Raw genomic sequence first — 23,213 nt, 5'->3', positions numbered from 1 at the left:
AATGCTAAATTTGCAACTTTGTGGGTTGCAATGGTATTCTCAATTCGCTCTGTCATAATAAAAAACCCGAACAAATCGAAGAAAACTCCCTTATAGTGTTGCCATAAATTGTGTAGGTTTTGAAGGTATGCAGGAATAACACAATACAGTTCATGACAATTCCCATACCCTCAGGGGAATGCATTACAACATACCTGATCCCAACATAAAATAATATCTGAAGCAGTGAAGAAAAGCACTCTGTATTCTGACGATACTTAAGGCTGGAAGCATCCCATAACAGACTCACACTGGATTTGGAGAGGCACACAAACCCTTTTTTTTTGGGGGGGGGGGATAATATTTTTGGGAGGAAAGATAACTGGGACTGTGGATATAGAATCTGTGGATAGGAGAGCTGCACTGCATAGAAAAAGTCCTGTGGTACAAGCTCAGGTACTTTTTTTCTATCCTGAATAATCTCTAGATAAGGCTTCCACCCTCTTGTTTTCCTGCCACTTAATGTTTTTTTTTTGTCGTGCCAGGAGCGACTTGAGAAACTGCAAGTTGCTTGTGGTGTGAGAGAATTGGCCGTCTGCAAGGACGTTGCCCAGGGGGACGCCTGGATGTTTTGATGTTTTACCACCTTTGTGTGAGGCTTCTCTCATGTCCCCGAATGAGGAGCTGGAGCTGACAAGAGGGAGCTCATCCGCGCTCTCCCCGGAGTCTCCTGCCCGCAAACCACCAGCCGGGATCCTTTCCCTCCGCCTCTCCTTTCACAACAAGAGGCGCCTCTTCCTCATTGGCCGGCTCCAGAAGGGCTCGTGCCCGTGGAGGATGCTGGGAGAAATGTCCCGGTGCAGCCAATAAGCGCCGGAGCAGCAGCGCTCTGAGGTCGGCAGAGCCCCGCCTTCCAGGAGGAAGGAGCCAATCAACGCCGCGTGGACTAACCAGGCCACGCCTCCTCGGGGGAGGGGGCGAGGGAGAGGTCGCTGAGGCTGTCGGGTGGACTCGAGACGCCTTCCGCAGAAGGAGACGGTTGCTGTGCTGGGCCGAGCGGGATGGTCGGCTGGGAGAAAGGGCTCCGGATCCACTTTGAGCCGGGGAGCTGCTGGCTCGAGGAGGTGAGGCGGGGCGGAGCTCTCTCTTCCCTCAGGGCCTCTCAGTAAACAAACCCGGGCCACGCCCCCTTCCGGGAGGAAGACGGGCTCGGCCCTCAGGCGCCCCTTCTCCCCGCTTTCCGGGCTCCCCAGGGTGGTCGGGCTGCAGCTCCCATCATCCACCGCCCGATGGGAGCTGTAGTCCTACGACTTCCGGTTGGGGAGGAGAGGGCATGTTTTTCATCTCTGACCTAATTGAGAAGTTGTCGTCCCTAAAGGGGCTTAACCCTGACAACAACACGAAGCAGCACAAGCATTGGGTACAGCGAATTCAATGCTAGTGTATTGTATTGGACAAGTTTGGATTAATTGGCGACTAAAATGATCAAGGGTCTGCAGAACAAGCCCTATGAGGAGCGGCTTAAAGAGCTTGGTATGTTGAGCCTGCAGAAGAGAAGGCTGAGAGGAGACATGATGAGGGCCATGTATAAATATGTGTGGGGAAGTCATAGGGAGGAGGGAGCAGGCTTGTTTTCTGCTGCTCTGGAGACTAGGACGGGGAACAATGGCTTCAAACTACAGGAAAGGAGATTCCACCTGAACATTAGGAAGAACTTCCTGACTGTGAAAGCTGTTCAGCAGTGGAACTCTCTGTCCTGGAGTGTGGTGGCTATAAGTGATTTTTATTATAATAAATACATACTACAAACACATTTGTTAACAATTACAATCAAATGAGACATACTTAGTTTTGTAGTATTTACAATACTTGCAACATTTACATTTCCTAAATCATTATAATTACAAAACCAGTTGCGATATTTCTTCACAGTTTTTGCTTTTTTCTTTGGTTTCACTTGTACAAATACAAGTATAGTTACAAACACAATTGCAAACTCAAATATCTATATCTCGGTTAAGATATATCAAAATTTTCAAAATTTTCTTTTGGAATTTTCAGAGTGTGTTGGTGGTTCCTTTCGAGGCTTTTAAACAGTAGCTGAATGGCCATCTATTGAGGGTGATTTGAATGCGATTTTCCTGCTTCTTGGCACAGGATCTACGTAACATTTGTAGCAGTAGAAAAACACTGGTCCTCCAGATGTTGTCAGACTGCAACTCCCATCACTTAGCCAAGCCAGCCAGTAAAGCCTCCTCTTGCAAACATAACCATGCTACTATGGGAGCAAAACCTCCCTGGAGATGCATACATACATACAGAGGCAGAGAGAGCGAGAACAGAATCTTCTTGGTTTGAATCTCATTCAGCCTCAGAAACCAATTGGGTGACTTTGGACAAGTCACACTCTCTCAGCCTGAGGGGAAGGAAGGCTTGCAAAGAAAACCCTGTGATAACAATGCCAATGTCAGAATTGTTTTGAGGAAACACAACCAAACAGGTATGATAAATGTGTTCCTTGCTTATAGTGAAAAGTAATTGACAGTAGTAAACGCATGTGTATTTATTTTACAGGAGGATGTTGACATCCCCAACAGACGTGTTTTGGTTACAGGGGCCACTGGGCTCCTTGGTAGAGCTGTATATAAGGAATTTAAAGTGAATCAGTGGAATGCCGTCGGTTGTGGGTACAGTAGAGCTCGTCCCTTGTTTGAGCAAGTTAATCTTCTGGATGCCACTGCTGTTCATAACCTAATCCAGGGTTTTCAGGTAAGAATGGAGGGAAGTTGTTGTCATCCCATTGCTCAGAAGGTGCTCTCAGGTCAATAGGCTTATCAGTAAAATGCAGCTAAATCTCAGTTAATAAAGTGTCTGCCAAAGACGTTATTTCATAAAAAGTCCTTTTACGTCCACCAGACTCTCCTTTTCTTCTATCTAGCTAGAATTTTTTTTAAGCAGTGTCAGTCTTGGTAACCTGAGGAAGGAAGGCTGGAAAAATGCAATCTTTCAGTTCCAGGTTGCAGCAGTATGGATGCAAAAAACAATAAAAAGCTTTAGTTGAGAAATAATGGGATTCTGCTTTATCTGATCACACCACAGCTGTGTGTTTCTGCTTACAATAGGTGAAGTAAACAATTATTTTTTATGGAGAAGAAGTTTTTACATAGACCAGTGGTTCTCAACCTGGGGTCCCCAGATGTTTTTAGCCTACAACTCCCAGAAATCCCAGCCAGTTTACCAGCTGTTAGGATTTCTGGGAGTTGAAGGCCAAAAACATCTGAGGACACCAGGTTGAGAACTACTGACATAGACTCTAAAACAGTGGTTCTCAACCTGTGGGTCCCCAAATGTTTTGGCCTCCAACTCCCAGAAATCCTAACAGCTGGTAAACTGTCTGGGATTTCTGGAAATTGTAGGCCAAAACACCTGTGGACCCACAAGTTGAGAACCACTGATCTAGAAGTTCAAAATGCTTGCTATGTGTAACTACTCATGTGTAAGTCAGGCTTGCGTATAAATTGACAGCAGATTTTGATTACAGATTTTTATGTGACCTATGGATAAATAAATTGTTCTGTGGAGAGGGGAAAACACTAATGCCATCTCAAGGGGCCAATCACATTTGGCTCCTGCTGCTGTCATTTCCTCATCCAAGCATTCAGAAAGACTAGAAGAAGTTCCACAACAAAGAGAAAGGGGTGTTTTTTAAGATTCTCCCAGAACAGCCTAAGCTTTTGCTTTTCACCAAGGATAAGGGATTATTCCTTTTTTTATATAAGAACTAAAGTACAGTACTTACATTCGTCCACAGATAAACTGACTCAGTTTTTTTTAGATTGACTTTATTTTTCCTAAAATTTCTAGGCTTACACATGTGTATATAGGGTACTAATACAAGGTTCCTAAGAGAAAGGCGAGATATAAAATAGATTTAAAAAGCTGATCTGGTGGTTCCATTTCATTTGTGCATTTTGTTCAGTTAGATAAATCTTTGCTAAAACATGTTGAACTGTTCCTGTTTTGTGGTGTAGGAACCTATCTCTCATCTCCATGGTATTTCTGCCTCCGGTACCAAATTTTCTGTTAAGAGTGCCTAGGAACATACCTATTTTGTTAACTGAGGTTTACTTGTAATGACGCAGAAGAAACCTGCTTTGGTTTTACGTATAGTTATTCTATCTCTAAAAACCAATGTTAAAAAAATAGCCTACGTAACAGGAAAAAGGATGCCTGTCTTATATTTGATTATTTTTGTGATTTTTCTTAAATATTTTACATGAAGAAACACTAATGTTGTAGGAAGAGATGGCCTTGTATTAGTTACCTTTTATTGTATTTATGAATCCAACCTGGGAATTAGTCTTTAGAATAGCACTGCTAACGTAAGTTAGAAAATTAGAAGAAAACAGTCACAAAATTGCTCCTCTTCTGTTATGTAAATCCTGTGCTATATTTGATAGAGGAATCTCTTTTTGTAATATCAGAACACTGCAGTGAGCCTCCAGATGTTATTGGACTGCAAGTTCCATCAGCCCAGCAAGGGTCATGTAAACAACATCTGGGTTGTCACACATCCCCATCCCCATTGTAGCTCTCCTTATGTAGTTTACTTGAAAACTGAAATGTGGGCCCATTTATGCCCCTTATCTGAGTAACGTAGATTTGTTAGAGCTACATTTTTCTTCTGTAGTCATATGGATATTTAATTTCCAGCCTCATGTGATAATACATTGTGCTGCTGAGAGAAGGCCAGATGTTGTGGACAGTCAGCCAGATGCTGCTTCTCAGCTCAATGTGATTGCTTCAGGAAACATAGCAAAAGAAGCAGGTAAAAAGTAGATTTTCTTTTATTCTTGGGGTGTATCATTATTTTATATGGAATTAGAGGTATGGGCTGTCCACTTGACCTCAAATAGTTGTATCTCTAATTGTTATAATAAAAAAAAATGATAGAAGAGATTGATAGTAGGGTCTTGCTGACTAGTGACAGATTTTGGGGTGGAAAGATGAGTAACTGCTGTGTTGTGCACCATTAAGTCTGCTTATGTTTTTTCCACCTTATGCTAGCACAAGTAGGAGCATTTCTGGTCTACATTAGTACAGACTATGTATTTGATGGAACAGATCCACCCTATAAGGAGAACGATGTACCTAATCCTCTAAATCTGTATGGCCGAACTAAATTAGAGGGTGAAAAGGCAGTTCTACAGAACAATAAAGGTAAGTATACATATGGAGCTAGCATGTTTTTTTCTTGCCAATTAAATCCAGGTGGTTGAAATTCTGTACACATTTACTTGGGAGAAAGAAGTGTTGCACTCATTTGCATATGCTTTTGAGAAGACACATAAGAAAATGCTTTTGAAGTGTTAAGAACATACAAACATTTTATGTGTTTATAAGAAACAAAATATACTTTTCTCATAGATCAACATAACTACCTTTGTTAATTTTTCCATAGGAAAAATGTGAGGGAATGCAGAGAGTCAGTTTCCTTCAGGAAGCTATGTGATAGAGTAGCAAAGGCTATATAAAGCTTAGACTGGTGACTTGGAAAGATCTAGCCTTGCTCCATAAAAAGCAGCGAGATAATGAACAGAGAAAGGTGTAAAAGACAATTTTATTTTTGAAAAAGGTGTTAACCTTTCTTTGGTGAAGACAAAAAAAAGCCACAAACCCTATATTTTGATTTAAAATAAGATACATAACCACTGTCTTTAGGTATATGTGTTCTGTAGAGGTAGGGTTTTGAACTTGAAAGCTGATCTAAGAGGTTCCCAGTAACCAACTTAGCTGACCAAAAGCACTACTTTATAATTGTACAGGACAATAGGTTTCATGGGTTTGGATGATCATTGCAAACAATAGCTGGGGTTATCACTGAAAGTACTGCCATATTTTGGATTTGTATTGTCATTGTAGGAATTAACAAGCTAGAGAGCTTCATAATCAGGGTCGCTTTTTCCAAGCATATTGCAATTATTTAAATGATGTGGGAAGGATTAGCAGTGGGTTTTCATAGTCTGCTGGTTTGGAAATCATTATTTGCTCTGGGCCACATTTGGCTACTCCTGTCTTCAATTATATATTAATATAATAATAATAATAATTTGCCCTGGGCCACATTTGAAGAGCAATTGTAGAATATTCTTATACTCAATTCCTTGATTTTTCAGGCAGTTTGGTTTTGGATAGAGGGCCATTCAAAGTAGTGTTTGTCATCTTGTATCTCTTCTGCTCATTAAATCAAAATTATTGGCTACTCCTGTCATCAATTATACATTAAAATAGCAACAACAACAACACTTTATTTATAACCCACCCTCTTTCGCTGAAAGGATTTAGAATGGTTTCCAAAGAATAACAAAAATGGCAAACATTCAGTGCCTAAAACAAACAACAATCAAGATATAAACGTGAAATAAAATGAACTCAATATAACTTATAAAACTAACCGAAAATTAAATGAGAATTAAAGTAAATAAACATAATATAACACAAGTCAAATCAATCAAGGATAAGTGGCTTATCCTTGATCAGTGTGCAGGGGATAGCCCTGACTGAGACAACACTTCACAACATTCACACTTGCACAATCGTGCAGGTGTACCATCCCCAACCATAGACCAGGTGCAACAGGAACACATACAGGAGAACCATAGGCTCTTGGACGAATCTCAATGGATTGTCCTTGACGAATGCACCAGGGATGGCGAGGAGGAGGACAACACTTTTCACCTACACAATTCACACCAACAGGATCACTTTTCTGGAGACCTACACACTACATTGCACAAAAGGGGCCCTGTCATTCCTGAAAGTAAACAGGTCTTTGTAGTAGGCAACTCCCTCCTTAGAGGAACGGAAGCTGTCATTTCCAGACCGGATGGGATGGCTCGAGAAATATGCTGCCTACCGGGGGCAAAAATACACCATATCACTCAGAGGCTCACCAGGCTCCTCAAGCCCTATCACCATCCTCCCCTCATGTTGATTCATGTAGGAACCAATGATACTGCAAGGCATACGTTTCAAAAGATCACAAATGATTTTCGAGCTCTAGGAGCAAAGCTAAAAGAATGTAATGTACAGGTGGTCTTTTCATCCCTCCTCCCTGTTGTAAGACACGGACCCACAAGAGCCAGAAAAATAGTACAGGTCAATAACTGGCTTAGAAAATGGTGTCAGGAGGAACGCTTTGGCTTCCTCGACCATGGCCTGCTTTTCCAGGAGGATAGCCTACTGGCAAGGGATGGGGTGTATAACGGAAATTAAAGGGGCTGATCATAAGTTGAATATGTCAATGACCGATGTTCTTGTTAGGTATGACTGCCACCACCTCAGCTTCTATTGGCCTGAGGAACCAAAGGTGTGAATGTGTTGTAGGTAAGGTGTGTTTGAGCTCTTGGTTCACCTATTGTTTCTTCACTGGATGACTGGACCTTAAAATGAGTTTGACAGACTTAGTTCTGAGGAGATGGATAGACTGAGGCATACACCAGTTAAAAGTGAACTAGAAAGAGTTTATTGAACTTGGAACAAATATCACCTCATAGCATGAGGGGTACAGAAGCGTAATTCAGTTGTAGAGACTTAGTTACTTAAACAAGTAGTTCCACTGACAGTAAAGCTTTTATCAACTGTGAGATTCCTTAAACACACTGCTCTATCTTTAGACACAGTATCACTTGAGAACAGATCCCTATCTGACTCTCCCACAGGGCGAATAAGCACTCTTATACTTCTCCTCAGTATAAACAGACAAGTCTTTCTGTTACTGATCCTATCAATACAGTAACCTTAGCCCTTGTCTGCTGCTTATTTCCTATTCTAAAGTCTCACTTAAAACTTTCTTTCCCTGTCAGATCCCTACTGTAACTTCCTATCTTAACATTTCATCCTTCTGTGTCTGAAGTCAAGACACTTCTCTCTCTCTGTCAAAAGCTGACAGCTTATTTCCCTCTCTGAACCGACTCCTCCCCCAATTGCTATACCCAATCAGGAATCGGCCTGACTCCTCCTCCTGTCTCTGCCTGCCTTCCAAGATGACAGCTACTGTCATGCAGGCTTCGGCCTCGTCGTCTTAAAGGTAGATTCTACTACAGGGTGCATCTCACACAAGTAGGAAAACACCTTTTTGCTCACAGACTCGCAAACCTCATTAGACGCACTTTAAACTAGGTCCACCGGGGGAGGGGGACAACAGCCTTGCAAACACTACTTTACCCATAATGTCTGGGAATCGCCAGAAGGCTAAACGGAGGGCTGCACAAACACAACAAGGACCAAGTACCAAAAGCACAATAATCCCAATTAAACAGCTCAAGGGAAGATCTCAGGGGCTCACATGTCTTTACACTAATGCACAGAGCATGGGAAATAAACAAGACGAACTCCAACTTTTAGCACAACACCACAAATATGATATCATAGGGATCACTGAAACCTGGTGGGATGACTCCTATTGCTGGAATGTAGATATCGAGGGGTATAACCTCTTTCACAGAAACCGAACAAAGGGGAGAGGAGGCGGAGTAGCCTTATATGTCAAAAACTTATGCTGCAGAAGAGATTCAAGACAGCAACCTGGGAAACCAGCTTGAAATCATCTGGATAAGAATCAAGGGAACTGGGACTCAAAAAGATGTCATTGTAGGCGTCTACTACAGACCCCCAAGCCAGGAGGAAGAACTTGATGAAGTCTTCTGCCAACAGTTGACCAAACAGGCACAGAGAAGAGATGTAGTAGTCATGGGCGATTTCAACTATCCCGATATTTGCTGGAAAACAAACTCAGCCAAGAGTACAAGGTCCAACAAATTCCTCACTTGCCTTGCAGACAGTTTCATGGTCCAGAAGGTAGACGAGGCAACAAGGGGATTGGCTACTCTTGATGTCATCCTAACAAATGCGGTGGACTTGATCGATGCGGTCGAAGTGGTAGGATCCTTAGGGGCAAGCAACCATGTGCTCCTGCAATTTGAGGTACAAAGGAAGGCCGAAACTAAGCAAGTCAAACCCGCATTTTGGACTTTAGGAGAGCTGATTTCCAAAAAATGAAGGAAACGCTGAGCAGCATTCCATGGACACAGATACTAAAAGACAAGGGAGTTACGGATCGATGGGAATTTCTCAAGAGTGAAATACTCAAGGCGCAATTGCAAACCATGCCAACAAAGAGAAAAAATAGGACAAGTGCAAAGTAGCCAGAATGGATGTCCAAAGAACTTCTAACTGTGCTAAGACACAAAAGACACATGCGCAGGAAGTGGAAAAAGGGAGAAATCACCAAAGAAGAATTCAAACAAATAGCCAACACCTGTAGGGAAAAGGTCCGCAAGGCTAAAGCAAAAAACGAGCTCAGACTTGCCAGGGACATTAAAAACAATAAAAAGGCCTTCTATTCTTATGTCAGTAGAAAAAGGAAAAACAAGGAGGCGATAGGACCTCTTCGCGGAGAAGATGGGGCAATGCTGACAGGGGATAGGGAAAAGGCAGAACTACTTAATGCCTTCTTTGCCTCGGTCTTCTCACAAAAAGAGAGTCTTCAACCTCAGCAAGATGGAGTGGATGAGGGATTGGAGGACATCCAACCCTAAATTGGGAAAGAAGTCGTCCAGGAATACCTGGCCGCTCTTAATGAGTTCAAGTCCCCAGGGCCAGATCAACTACACCCCAGAGTATTGAAGGAACTAGCGGAAGTCATTTCGGAACCATTGGCAACCATCTTTGAGAGTTCTTGGAGAACGGGAGAAGTTCCAGCAGATTGGAGGAGGGCCAATGTGGTCCCAATCTTCAAGAAGGGAAAAAAGGATGACCCAAACAACTACCGTCCGGTCAGCCTCACGTCGTTACCGGGCAAGATTCTGGAAAAGATTGTTAAGGAAGTGGTCTGCAAACACTTAGAAAGAAATGCAGTCATCGCTAATAGTCAACATGGATTTATCAAAAACAAGTCATGCCAGACTAATCTGATCTCTTTCTTCGATAGAGCTACAAGCTGGGTAGATGAAGGGAATGCCGTGGATGTAGCGTACCTGAATTTCAGTAAGGCCTTCGACAAGGTCCCCCTTGACCTTCTGGCAAGGAAACTAGTCCAATGTGGGCTAGGCAAAACTACGGTGAGGTGGATCTGTAATTGGTTAAGTGGACGAACACAGAGAGTGCTGACTAATGCTTCCTCTTCATCTTGGAAAGAAGTGACAAGTGGAGTGCCGCGGGGTTCCGTCCTGGGCCCGGTCCTGTTCAACATCTTTATTAATGACTTAGATGAAGGGCTAGAAGGCATGATCATCAAGTTTGCAGATGACACCAAGTTGGGAGGGATAGCCAATAGTCCAGAGGACAGGAGCAGAATTCAAAATGATCTTGACAGATTAGAGAGATGGGCCAAAACTAACAAAATGAAGTTCAACAGTGACAAATGCAAGATACTCCACTTTGGCAGAAAAAATGAAATGCAAAGATACAGAATGGGTGACGCCTGGCTCGAGAGCAGGACGTGTGAAAAAGATCTTGGAGTCCTCGTGGACAACAAGTTAAACATGAGCCAACAATGTGATGTGGCGGCAAAAAAAGCCAATGGGATTTTGGCCTGCATCAATAGGAGTCTAGTGTCTAGATCTAAGGAAGTAATGCTACCCCTCTATTCTGCTTTGGTTAGACCACATCTGGAATATTGTGTCCAATTCTGGGCACCACAATTCAAGAGAGATATTGACAAGCTGGAATGTGTCCAGAGGAGGGCGACTAAAATGATCAAGGGTCTGGAGAACAAGCCCTATGAGGAGCGGCTTAGGGAACTGGACATGTTTAGCCTGAAGAAGAGAAGGCTGAGAGGAGATATGATAGCCATGTATAAATATGTGAGAGGAAGCCTCAGGGAGGAGGGAGCAAGCTTGTTTTCTGCTTCCTTGGAGACTAGGACGCGGAACAATGGCTTCAAACTACAAGAGAGGAGATTCCATCTGAACATTAGGAAGAATTTCCTGACTGTGAGAGCCGTTCAGCAGTGGAACTCTCTGCCCCGGAGTGTGGTGGAGGCTCCTTCTTTGGAAGCTTTTAAGCAGAGGCTGGATAGCCATTCGTCAGGGGTGATTTGAATGCAATATTCCTGCTTCTTGGCAGGGGGTTGGACTGGATGGCCCATGAGGTCTCTTCCAACTCTTTGATTCTATGATTCTATGAATTTAAGCACCTTACATGAAAAGTATAATATAGTCGTTATAATAAATCACAATGTGCTTTTCAGTATAATTTTTTGAATTTCTTGCATGAATAGTGGCTTAACATTTAAAGTCTTGTCGTTTTGACATTTCTGCTTTTTACTAACGCTATTTAAAAGATAACACACAAGTACCGTATATACTCGAGTATAAGCCGACCCGAATATAAGCCGAGGCACCTAATTTTACCACAGAAAACTGGGAAATCTTATTGGCTCGAGTATAAGCTGAGGGTGAGAAATGCAGCCGCTACTGGTCAATTTCAAAACTAAAAATAGATATCAATAAATTACATCAATTGAGGCATCAGTAGGTGAAATGTTTTTGAATATTTACCATATTTCAAAGAAAAACGGTAAAATAGCTCTGTAAGTGGAAAAGGAGGATCAACAAAAAACAATATGGTATCAACGATAATTTTTTAAATAATAAAACTTCATTTGTATCCCACCCTATCTCCGCATGGGGACTCAGGGCAGATTCCAACATAGTAACAGGCAAACATTCAGTGCCTATATAAACAGAAAACCATAAAAATTCTAAACAAAAGGCAATACTAAATATTGTACAATAAGTTGAAATAAACAATTGCATTAAATAATTGTCATTAAAAAATTAAAATAGTCAGGGTAAAATATCATCAGTTCCCCTTCGCCTTCTGTCAGGCTTCTCCTATTGATGCAGCCTAGAATGGCATTGGCCTTTTCAGCTACGGCATCACACTGTTGGCTCATGTTCCGCTTATGGTAGACTAAGACTACTTTCATAGAATCCTAGAGTCCGGCTTTTCTACCTCATCCCAGCGCTGCCACCGCGGCCACGCATGGGACAAGTGAGGAGAGCAAGGCCGCCAAAAAGCCTGCCGCTGGGGCTCCATCCTCTGCTGCCAAGGATGGCTCGCCTTTCCCTCCTCCTTCCTCGTTCCGTGTGAGGTTTCCTCAGCGGAGGAGGGAGCCATCGTTGTGGGGCTTGTCCATGGCCTTGCTCTCCTCTGGGCTCGGAGGAGGAAAAGGCGCGCGGGGGCGAGGGAGGAGGAGAGGTGAGGAGCCTGGTGGGAAGGCATGGGGAAAGGACTCTTCTTTCAGTCCTACACTCTCCCGCCAGGACCCTCACCCAAATATAAGCTGAGGGGAGGTTTTTTAGCCTGAAAAAAGGGCTGAAAAACTCTGCTTATAGTCGAGTATATACAATAAGCATAATTTAAAGGTGGAAAATGTATTACAATAATTTGAAGGCATTTTGTGCCCCTTTTTTACAAGCTGAGCTTGAGAAGTTCATCATATCTAAATACATATTTTTATTTATAGCTTTTCTCGTCTTTTAGATGCTGCTGTGCTTAGAATTCCTATTTTATATGGAGAAGTTGAGCGATTGGATGAAAGTGCTGTGACAGTTATGTTTGATAAAGTACAATTCAACAATAAATCAGCCAACATGGACCACTGGCAGCAGAGGTTTCCTACCTATGTTAAGGATGTAGCCAGTATCTGCCGACAGCTTGCAGAGAAGAGAATGCAGGTGAGAAATTATATCAGTCAGCTTCAGGCCAGATTTCAAGGGCTGCTCTTTATGTTATAAAATTGTAGCAATACTAGCATTTTATTGAATACTCAAGATTTCAGCAATATCTATGTATTGTAATGCTTGTAACATTTTCATATTAATATAAGTAACAAGAGAAATACAGCATTGTTCAGAATAAAACCAGTAAATTAGATTATGGGATATTTTTCTCATTAAAAATATGAATATACATAAGGGCTTGAATATTGGAATGAGACAAGGATTACAGGAGGAGAAGTAAATGAACTAGTACCAGGTAGAATGTAATGAATGTGGTAGTGTTAGCCCGGGACAATTTAGGTGTCTTACTTCCTTGAGAGCACAGTTATCTCCTACAACACATTATGCCCTTCATCAGCAAGGATAGTTCTTTTGGATCCTTCTCTGAATGTAACATCCTTCTCTGTCATGAAAGTACAAAGGAAACCCAATCCAGTGTCATGAAACAAAGAACAAAGACACATTTGGAGATCTTCCAAAATTGCATTTTTTTCAGATCTCTGTGATAGTTATTCAGCTCTCTTTCTGTCTTTCTAAAAGCTATTTATTGACAACTTACTTCATTAGGCAGTAGCATCCAGAACTTAAATTTGTTTTTCCCTCCCGTTGGCCTTGACAGTAAATGACGTCTTGGCAAAGAGTGTAAGTTCCAGCATAAATGCATACAAAGCAAGCCCTAGATATTATTTATACATAAGTGATTATAATGATCTTGATTGTGTAACATTTAGTAAGTAGTTTAAGGGGCAGTCTTTCCTAATAAATGATTTTAGAACACTTAGATGTTTTCTAGGGAGTGAAGACAGGCGGAGAATTTCTTTCATCACATTATGGAACCGATGCTGTTTCAGAACTTCAGTGTTCATGATTAGTTATGTAGTGTAGAGTTCAGTAATGAAAGAAATAAAAGATATAGTAGAAAGACAAAGACAACCAATAATGACCAGAGTAGGAAAGGACAATGACAATGCTAAATGGTTTACAGACTTGGACTTGGTGAACACTGATCACAAGATGTATTTTTAATTGCTGCTAGTTTATTGTCTGATTGTTTTAATCAGTTATAACTGTGATATTATGTGTTAAATTTGTGTATTGTATATTGCATTGTATGTTGTAATTGTTAGGCATCGAATTGTGCCTTTTGTAAGCCGCCCTAGGGGGTTGAGAAGGGCGGGGTAGAAGCACCCCAAACAAATAAATAAATAAATGTAACTCACTGATATATAGGCTCCCTTCCAATATATTTTGTCTATTACAGAATTTAGTGATTGCAGTTCACATAATCACTTCAGTTGGTGGGTGATTTATAGCATTTTTGGACAATGATGCAAGAGAAGGTCTGTGTGCACTTTGTGCACTAGTGCCTCATAGAAAGTGGTTCTAGTTTCTTGTCAAGGAAATAATTGTAGGTATTGGAAATCTCTATCCATTAAAAAGATCAAGAATTGCATTCCTAAATTGATTTTCAGAAAGCTATATAAATAAACTGGAAGTGAAACTTCATACCAGTCAGAAATTATAATTTTTATATTTAACTAACTGTCCCCTGCCATGTGTTGCTGTTGATCTGGAAAATAAGTAATGAGAAAGTGTTGGTTTCTAATATATATAATTTCTTTATGCTTGTGGGTAAACAGTATTTCTTGAAGTTTCTTTGTCAGTGTTGATGTGGAGATTGTCTGGTTTGCCCACCCTGGAACATCATTGTCCTTCTTTAAGGGTCCCTTTCAAATCTATGATACTATATCTCTCTGTGTGTGAATCATATCTACCTATCTATCTATCTATCTATCTATGGCTGGATGGCTCTTTGTCAGGAAAACTTTGATTACGTTTTCTTGCCCTGATGAAGGGAGTTGGATTGGATGGCCTTAACTATTTTCTGTTGGTCATGGGAGGTTTTGTGTGGGAAGTTTGCCCCAATTCTGTCATTTGTGGGGTTCAGAATGCTCTTTGATTGTAGGTGAACTGTGAATCCCAGTGACAAATGATCCCAAATTTATTTATTTTATTTGGTACGCTTATATACCGCCAATATCTCAGCCTATGCGGTGACTCATTGCGGTTTACAGCATGTTAAAATATACAATACACTTTAAGCATATAGATTAAAATTAAAAATACATACAAAACATTCATAGTATTGGGCCACCAATACAGATCAGGACATCTCATCGTTTAAATCGTAGTCCAATTCGTTATCCTTGATTGCTAATCCATGGTCAACAACATCACATCAAAAATCAATTGAAGGCTTGCACAAACATCCAAGTTTTTAGTTTCTTCCGAAATGCCATTAGCGAGGTGGCTGATCTTAGTTCAGTAGGGAGGGCATTCCAAAGCCGGGGGGCCACCACAGAAAAGGCCCTATCTCTCGTTCCCACAAGCCGCACCTGTGAAGCAGGTGGGATAGAGAGAAGGGCTTCTCCTGAAGATCTCAGGGTCCTGGTGGGCTGATAGGCCGAGATACGTTCGGATAGGTATGTAGGGCCAGAACCGTTTAGGGCTTTAAAGGTCAAAACCAGCACTTTGAATTGGGCTCGGTAGCTGATCGGTAGCCAGTGGAGCTGGTACAGCAGGGGAGTTGTATGCTCCCTGCGCCCAGCCCCTGTTAATACCATGGCTGCCGCCCGTTGGACTAACTGGAGCTTCCGGGCCGTCTTCAAAGGCAACCCCACGTAGAGAGCGTTGCAGTAATCAAGACGGGATGTAACCAGAGCGTGGACTACCGTGGCCAAGTCAGACTTCCCAAGGTACGGTCGCAGTTGGCGCACGAGTCTTAACTGTGCAAATGCTCCCCTGGTCACCGCCGAAACCTGGGGCTCCAGGCTCAGTGATGAGTCCAGGATCACACCCAAACTGCGAACCTGTGTCTTCAGGGGGAGTGCGACCCCGTCTAACACAGGCTGTAACCCTATACCCTGTTCGGCCTTGCGACTGACCAGGAGCACCTCTGTCTTGTCTGGATTCAATTTCAATTTGTTCGCCCCCATCCAGACCGTCACAGCGGCCAAGCACCGGTTCAGGACTTCGACAGCCTCCTTAGTAGCAGGTGGAAAGGAGTGACAGAGTTGGACATCATCTGCGTACAGATGACACCGCACCCCGAAACTCCGGATGATCTCGCCCAGCGGCTTCATGTAGATGTTAAACAACATGGGGGATAGGATTGAACCCTGAGGAACCCCACAAGACAAAGGTTGTGGGGTAGAGCAGGAGTCCCCCAGTGACACCTTCTGAGACCGACCCTCGAGGAATGACCGGAGCCACTGCAGAGCAGTACCTCCGAGACCCATTCCCGCGAGGCGTCCCAGAAGGATACCGTGGTCGACGGTATCGAAGGCCGCTGAGAGGTCGAGTAGCACCAACAGGGACACACTCCCCCTGTCGAGCTCCCGACGGAGATCATCCACTAAGGCGACCAAGGCTGTCTCGGTACCATGTCCCGGCCTAAAACCAGACTGTGCCGAATCTAGATAATCCGTGTCTACCAAGAATGCCTGGAGTTGTGAGGCCACCACACGTTCCATGACTTTGCCCAAAAAGGGAAGATTGGAAACAGGCCGATAGTTTACCAATTGAGTGGGGTCCAGTGATGGCTTCTTCAACAGCGGTTTTATCACAGCTTGCTTTAAGCTGGCTGGAAAAATGCCTTCCCGAAGGGAGGCATTAACCACCACCTTAACCCACTCGGCCAATCCCCCTCTGGCCTCCTTTAGAAGCCAGGATGGGCAGGGGTCTAGGATGCATGTGGTAGCTCTCATTCCTCCAAGTACCTTGTCCACATCCTCAGTTTGAACCAATTGAAATGAATCCATCAAAATCGGACAAGCAGATGCTCGTGTTACATCCTCAGAGACTGCCGTTAATGCGGCGTCCAGTCCAGAGCGGATCAAAGCGACTTTGTCTGTAAAGAACCGAGCAAAAGCTTCACAGCGAGCAGCCGAGTCATCAGGACACCCATCCTGAATGGTGGGTTTTAAAAGGCTTCTGACAACTCGGAACAGTTCAGCCGGACGGTTCTTTGCAGACGCAATAGTGGCCGCAAAGAAAGTTTTCTTAGCGGCTCTTATTGCCGCGGCATATGACCTTAAAAAGGCCACAAACCGTGTTCGGTTTGGCTCGCTTGGATCCGAACGCCACACGCTCTCTAGTTCCCTCTTCTTTCGCTTCAACACCGCCAGCTCCTCAGTGAACCAAGGGGCTGGTTTAGCTCGGCTACTTGAGAGGGGACGTTCTGGAGCGATCGTGTCTATTGCTCTAGTCATCTCCCCATTCCAGAGAGCGACCAGGGCCTCAACAGGATCACCAACCGAGGTGGCGGGGAATTCCCCAAGAGCCATCAGGAATCCCTCCGGATCCATAAGCCTCCTAGGGCGGACCAATTTAATAGGTCCTCCACCTCTGCGGAGGTTAGGGGGTGCAGTAAGTCTAAAGCTGACCAGGTGGTGGTCGGTCCATGGCAACGGAGAGATGGATAACTCCTCAACACCGCCACCTTCCTCCCATCCCTGACAGAAAACCAAGTCCAATGTATGTCCAGCACTGTGGGTGGGGCCAGATACTTGTTGGGACAGACCCATGGTCGCCATGGTAGACATGAAGTCCTGAGCCGCTCCCATTAGGGCAGCCTCGGTGTGGACATTGAAGTCCCCCAGCACAAGCAGCCGTTGGGACTCCAATGCCAGGTCCGAGACTACCCCCGCTAGCTCAGGTAGGGAGACTGTAGTGCAGCGAGGTGGACGGTACACTAACAGAATCCCTAAACTGTCCCGGTCACCCACCCTCAGGTGGACGCATTCAAAATTTGTTGACTGTGGGATGGGGGTCCTGGTCAGAGAAATGGAATCTCTATAGACTACCGCAACCCCGCCTCCCCGCCCTCCGGATCTCGGTTGATGCTGCACAGAGAACCCGGGTGGGCAAAGCTGGGTCAAGTTTACACCTCCAGCTTCGTCCAGCCAGGTCTCTGTGATGCACGCCAGATCTGCCCGCTCATCCAGGATTAAGTCCTGGATGATAGTTGTTTTGCCATTGACAGATCTGGCGTTCAACAGCACCACTTTCAATCCTGAGGGACCGCCATCCTGGTTACACCTACTTACCATATCAGGAGACCGATTTGGGATTACTAAAGTTGTTCCACGTTCCCTAGGCCGAATTAAAGGTCTCCTTTTCCCGTATCTCCCCTTCCCCACCACGACTTCTATGGGGGCTCCTCGGTTAACGGAAGCCTCTCCCTCCTCCATGACGCATTTGGTACCTATACTAATAAACCAGGGATCATTTCGATGTACATGCCATGTTACAGTCTCAGTTTGCCATAGCTTTGCCCTCCACGCATTCTTCAGTCCCGTTAGGTCATATTCGGGATCCCTCGTGCTATTCCATTCCTTCTTACCTACATATACAATTAGCAACCAGATTAACAGGTGCCAGGAAGTAGGTAATAGCATAGGTCGTAGTTATTAAGCACAGTTGGGAACAAGGAATTGTGCTGTTGGGGTACAGATGATGTTTTTGCAATACAATAGAGCAGCAATGAAGAGCAGCAACACAACAGAGCAACACAATAGAGCAGCAACACAGTAGAGCAGCAATAAAATGCGAAGGCTAAATGACCCTAGATATTAATTAAAGTGCGTCATGGAGGCCTGATTCAGCACTAGCTGTAACAATCGAATTTAAAGTGCTATAGTGGCTAAGTGCACCAGAAATAGTTAAAGTGCTAATGGTATAAAGTGCAAGATCACAGCAGTTAATAAAGTGCACGAAGTAACCAATTGATCATGGAGTCAAGATTAATTAATTAGCAATCATCAGGAACGATCAGCACATTTTAAGATGATCACACATAGGTTGCAATAATAATCAATCAGAACGGGGGAATTAGCACCGTCCGAATAATTAGCACACTTAGAGCTGGATGATACAGATTAAGAAGGACTAAGGTGCTAAAACTCGTGAAGGGTTTGTCAAGGTCTATTTCCCCCAAACTCCATCTGTGTTCATATTTGGGCGTATTGAGTGCTTGTGCCAAGTTCGGTCCAGATCCATCATTGTTTGAGTCTATAGTGCTCTCTGGATGTAGGTGAACTACAACTCCCAAACTCAAGGTCAGTGCCCACCAAACCCTTCCAGTATTTTCTGTTGGTCATGGGAGTTCTGTGTGCCAAGTTTGGTTCAATTCCATCGTTGATGGAGTTCAGAATGCTCTTTGATTGTAGCTGAACTATAAATCCCAGCAACTACAACTCCCAAATGACAAAAACATATTTTTTTTGAGTGATGGTCACTCCTTGTGTTGTGAGATGTTTTGTTGCCAAATTTCATGTGATTTCGTTCATTGCTTCTTTTGTTTTTAAGGCACTCATTATGCACAGAACATTTTTATATATATAGATGGGTCAAAATTCTTGTCTGCAGCCTTACCTGATATAAGAGTTATGCTGATAAACACATTAGCTGTTTGTTTGGGTTTTTCTTTTCTTTTCTAGTCAGCCTTAAAAGAGATTTTTAGAATTTTACTCCAGCAGCATCTCAGTACAAGAGAATATATGAAAATCCAGCTGTTTGAAACTTGTCTCTTTCCTTAGGATCCTTCCATAAAAGGAACATTCCACTGGTCTGGTAATGAGCAGTTAACTAAGTTTGAAATGGCCCGTGCTATGGCTGATGCATTCAACCTTCCCAGTAGCCACCTGAGGCCAGTAAGTAATGGTCAAAATTGTTGTAATAATTAAATGAGAATCATGTAGTCACACAGATGTCAATGTTGTTTAAATCTCAAATTATTGTCTTACATGTTGTGGTATTTTATGTTTTTATTTGTAATTTTATATATGATGTATTGCTTTTTATTTGATTTTATGCAACATTGAATATTGCCATGTTGTAAGCCACTTTGAGTCCCCCTTGGGGTGAGAGAGTGCAGGATATCAATATAGCAAATAAAAACAAATTATCTAGCATAGCCTCTGGTGGGAATGCTGGGATCTGCAGTCCAACAGCGCCTTCAGGTTTGCAGGGCTTTCACCCCTATTCTGAAGCCTCTTGCACAGAAGTTGGAAAGTCAAACAACAATCTGTTATTTATTTATTTACTTTATTTATATACCGCTTTTCTCAGCCCTCAGGCGACTTAAAGCGGTGAACAACATCAATACAAAACATCACGAGACAAGTATAAGGCAATTAAAAACCATTGTAACATAAATAATTAAACATCTGTATAACAATCATTAGCGCCTCAACAGTAAAATCAGAATCCAGTCTCATCATCCATTATTCCGTATTCCTATGTTCAATTACACTGTTTAATCAAATGTTATCATATTGGATTGTGGTGCAATATTTACCGTTTGTCTGAATGAATCATCAAATTGCTAGGCTTTTTTGTATTTGGATGTGATTCTATATTGTTGCAGTTTCAAGGCTATCTGATAATTGACTAAAAGCTTAAAATGAAATGGCAGTCTCTCCATATGTTGAAAAGGATATAATTTTGTTCTGGTTGTACTTTCCCTTTGGGCCTTAGCCTTCTATTCCTGGCTTTTATTGAAGCACTAGGTTGATGTACTTTCTGTGCGTTCAAGTTGTTTCTGACTCAGGGTCACCTAAAAGCTTCCATTGTTGTTTGGTTTTCCTGGCAGGATTTTTTCAGAGGGGATTAGCTATTGCCTTCCTCCGAGGCAGAGTTGATTCACCCAAGATCATCCAATTGGTTTCCATGCCTGAGTGGAGGAATACTAGTATCCCAGAACTCAAATGATTGCATAACATGTTACAATTACACAAAAAGTTACTAATAGTTTAATAGTTGACCCAGTTAGAATAAAATAAGATTCAGCCGAATGCTGACCTGTTTTGTTAGCCTAATAATCTCCAATTTGACAATAGCTACTATTGCCATCTTACAAATAACTGAGGCTAGGGGCTGTTTGTGCTCTGGGAGAGCCATCTAGCAGGAATTATATTGAAACTCGTATGACCCACCTTTTCAAGAAATAAGAGTTTCATTCTAAGGGGGTTCATGGTTGCAAAGAATTAGTGATTTCAAATTGGGTCCATCTTTTTGAAATACCCATTGTGTTTCCCATTGTAGTACTTGTGTGTACTACAATGGGAAAATACTTAATAATTTGGTATATTGTTTGCAATGATATGCGTGTGTTTCCAGTGTAAAATGCCTTAACTCTTTACTGTACAAAATATATGCATATTTCCTTGCTGCCTGTTCTTGTTTTTAGATTATGGATGGCCCAGTGGTGGGTGCGCTCCGTCCAAAGAATGCTCAGCTTGATTGCTCCAGACTTCGTATGTTGGGCATTGAACAGCACACTCCCTTTCGAGTTGGAATTAAGGAATCCCTTTGGCCTTTCCTGACCGACAAGAGATGGAGACAGACTGTCTTCCATTAGTTTGTAAATATTGTAGTGTAAGTATGGGATGAGGCACTTTTTTAAAAAATGCAGGGAAAAAGACTAGTTTTGTATTGAGTGTTGTATGTTTGACATTTAATTCAATCAGGTAAAAATATAGTCTTGCACTAGTGAAATTGTAAGAGGCACTGGCAAGTAAAAAAACTTGTTTGGAATTGCTTTCTGCTTAGCCATACATAAATATCTCGTGGTTTAATTTTTGCAGCCATCAGTAATAGTTGATCAGTAATAGTTGATAAGAAGATCTGTTTCTTCTCTTTTGCAAAGTCCAGGTGTGTGTGTGTTTCCATTAGCTATGCAGAATTTCCTTTAACATACATTCCCTTAATTGCCAAAAAGAAGAAGAAAAAGAAGAAAGTTAAAGCAAAGGGCATTCATCTTTTATTTTGGAAGCTATTTTCTTGTGCTTGAAATTGAAATAGAAAGCATTGGAGATTGCATTGCATAAACATGCATTAAAATAACAATATATTTTTGCAGCTAATATATAGTTTTGATGCTTCAAATAATTTCTCAATGTTCTGTACTTGAGAAGTCTTGCATTTTTAAAAAAATATTAGTGCAACATAGGTTATTGACCTTTCTCACAGATGCATGCTTCTGCATACACAGTAATCAGCTTAATCAGGCTTCCGCTTTGGTCTGTTGGAAGCATGAAATGTGAATGTTCTCTTTGCCTTTTGCTGGCTGGAATTTTACCTTAAATACTTGGATCCTACTAAATTCAGACAATTATTAAGTCTCTTCATTAAATGAATAATTCAGATATAACATACGAATCTTTATATTTTATTTCAGTCAGGAGATCTATAACAGTAGAAGTATTATCAGCAGTTCCTTCCCCAAAGCATAAAAGCAGGTGGGTTAGCTGATTTAGATACTATATTTATCCCCTTTATGAGAACAAAAAAAGTGTATATTGGGAACATTTAATACTTCCTGTTCTGAATATCCAGTTTCTAATTTAGTGTTGTGTAAATTTTGTGTTCTCGCTTCTCTGTTGGAAGTGTTGGAGTATGTGTTATAAAGTTTTTCTGCTTAAAACAAAACAAGCAAAATAAACCCCTCAAGGCAGCTTTTGGCAATGCATTTTCATTTTTTGTCCTTCCTGCAAGTTGTCATAACCTGACTTTTCAAGGTAAAACATTCACAGAAAAACTATAGATGACTTTCTTGCATTCCTCACTTTTGTCTTTTGGAGACCACTTTTGTTGTCAGTTTCTTCCCATATTCTAACTTTGTCTTTATCTGAAACCTTGATGCACACTTAATAAGTTAAAAAATAAAGTATGATATTAAAGATGCATTGCTATATCTTGTGTTGTCATTTCTTTTTTAGCAACCCTTTTGGGATTTTGTATTATGTTTACTTGTTTTGAGGACTATTATCACTCACTTGTATCTGTAAAGTTTTTTTTCTCCCCACATAGAGTCTTGAAGAGATTCAGATGCAACAAAGCAGAATTATTTGAGGTTGCCATGTCAGAGAAGATTCAAAATTTATTTATTATTTACATTATTTCTATCCCGCCCATATCAGCCCGAAGGCGATGTTTGTATTACTCAATTACTGTAATGTGTACTGTTATGTAGCCTGCTTGGAAATTGTTTGAAATGGTCCTGATGGTGTGACAGTCAGCCTTCTAATAGATTTGAGGCTTTGGGGATACACAACCATGAACTCTGTCATGTGCTACCCTTGATTTGAACCATCAAAGAACTGTTGGCATAACATACATATTTTTTTCTATTTGTGTTTCTATTGACTTGTATGCCACTTCCCTCAAAAAAATGGGACTCAAGGTGGCTTATACAGGTGGAGCCTCCTTTTTCAGAAATGCTTTAGACCAGAAGTGTTTCAGGTTTTTTTTTAAATAAATAAATAAATATTGGAATACAGTATGTTTTTGAAATAGCCTCACATCTTGTTGGTTTCATATAAAAAACCACAAACAGCAGCAGACCAAACTTGTGACCGCAAAAGCCGAGTTTAATCATTGTCT

The 23,213-nt window shown here is 42.0% G+C and overlaps 1 protein-coding gene across 2 annotated transcripts; it reads left to right on the top strand.

Annotated features, from left to right (window-relative positions):
• Positions 1-926: 926 nt before the first annotated feature.
• Positions 927-22,522, top strand: MAT2B (methionine adenosyltransferase 2 non-catalytic beta subunit). Of its 2 annotated transcripts, none has more exons than XM_060764990.2 (7): positions 927-1,103; positions 2,554-2,748; positions 4,693-4,807; positions 5,047-5,199; positions 12,529-12,722; positions 19,367-19,480; positions 21,019-22,522. In XM_060764990.2, exons 1-7 carry the CDS (start codon positions 1,041-1,043, stop codon positions 21,187-21,189), a joined length of 1,005 nt encoding a protein of 334 aa, XP_060620973.2. In that variant the 5' UTR covers positions 927-1,040; the 3' UTR covers positions 21,190-22,522. The 2 variants fall into 2 exon arrangements, with proteins under 2 accessions (XP_060620973.2, XP_060620974.2); XM_060764991.2 differs by lacking the exon at positions 927-1,103 and adding an exon at positions 1,204-1,512.
• The last annotated feature ends 691 nt before the right edge of the window (positions 22,523-23,213 follow it).

Source organism: Anolis sagrei, chromosome 2, assembly GCF_037176765.1.
Source record: "Anolis sagrei isolate rAnoSag1 chromosome 2, rAnoSag1.mat, whole genome shotgun sequence".
NCBI lineage: Eukaryota > Metazoa > Chordata > Lepidosauria > Squamata > Dactyloidae > Anolis > Anolis sagrei.
Note: the sequence above shows the minus strand (reverse complement) of the source record. Positions and strands in the feature narration are given on the sequence as shown.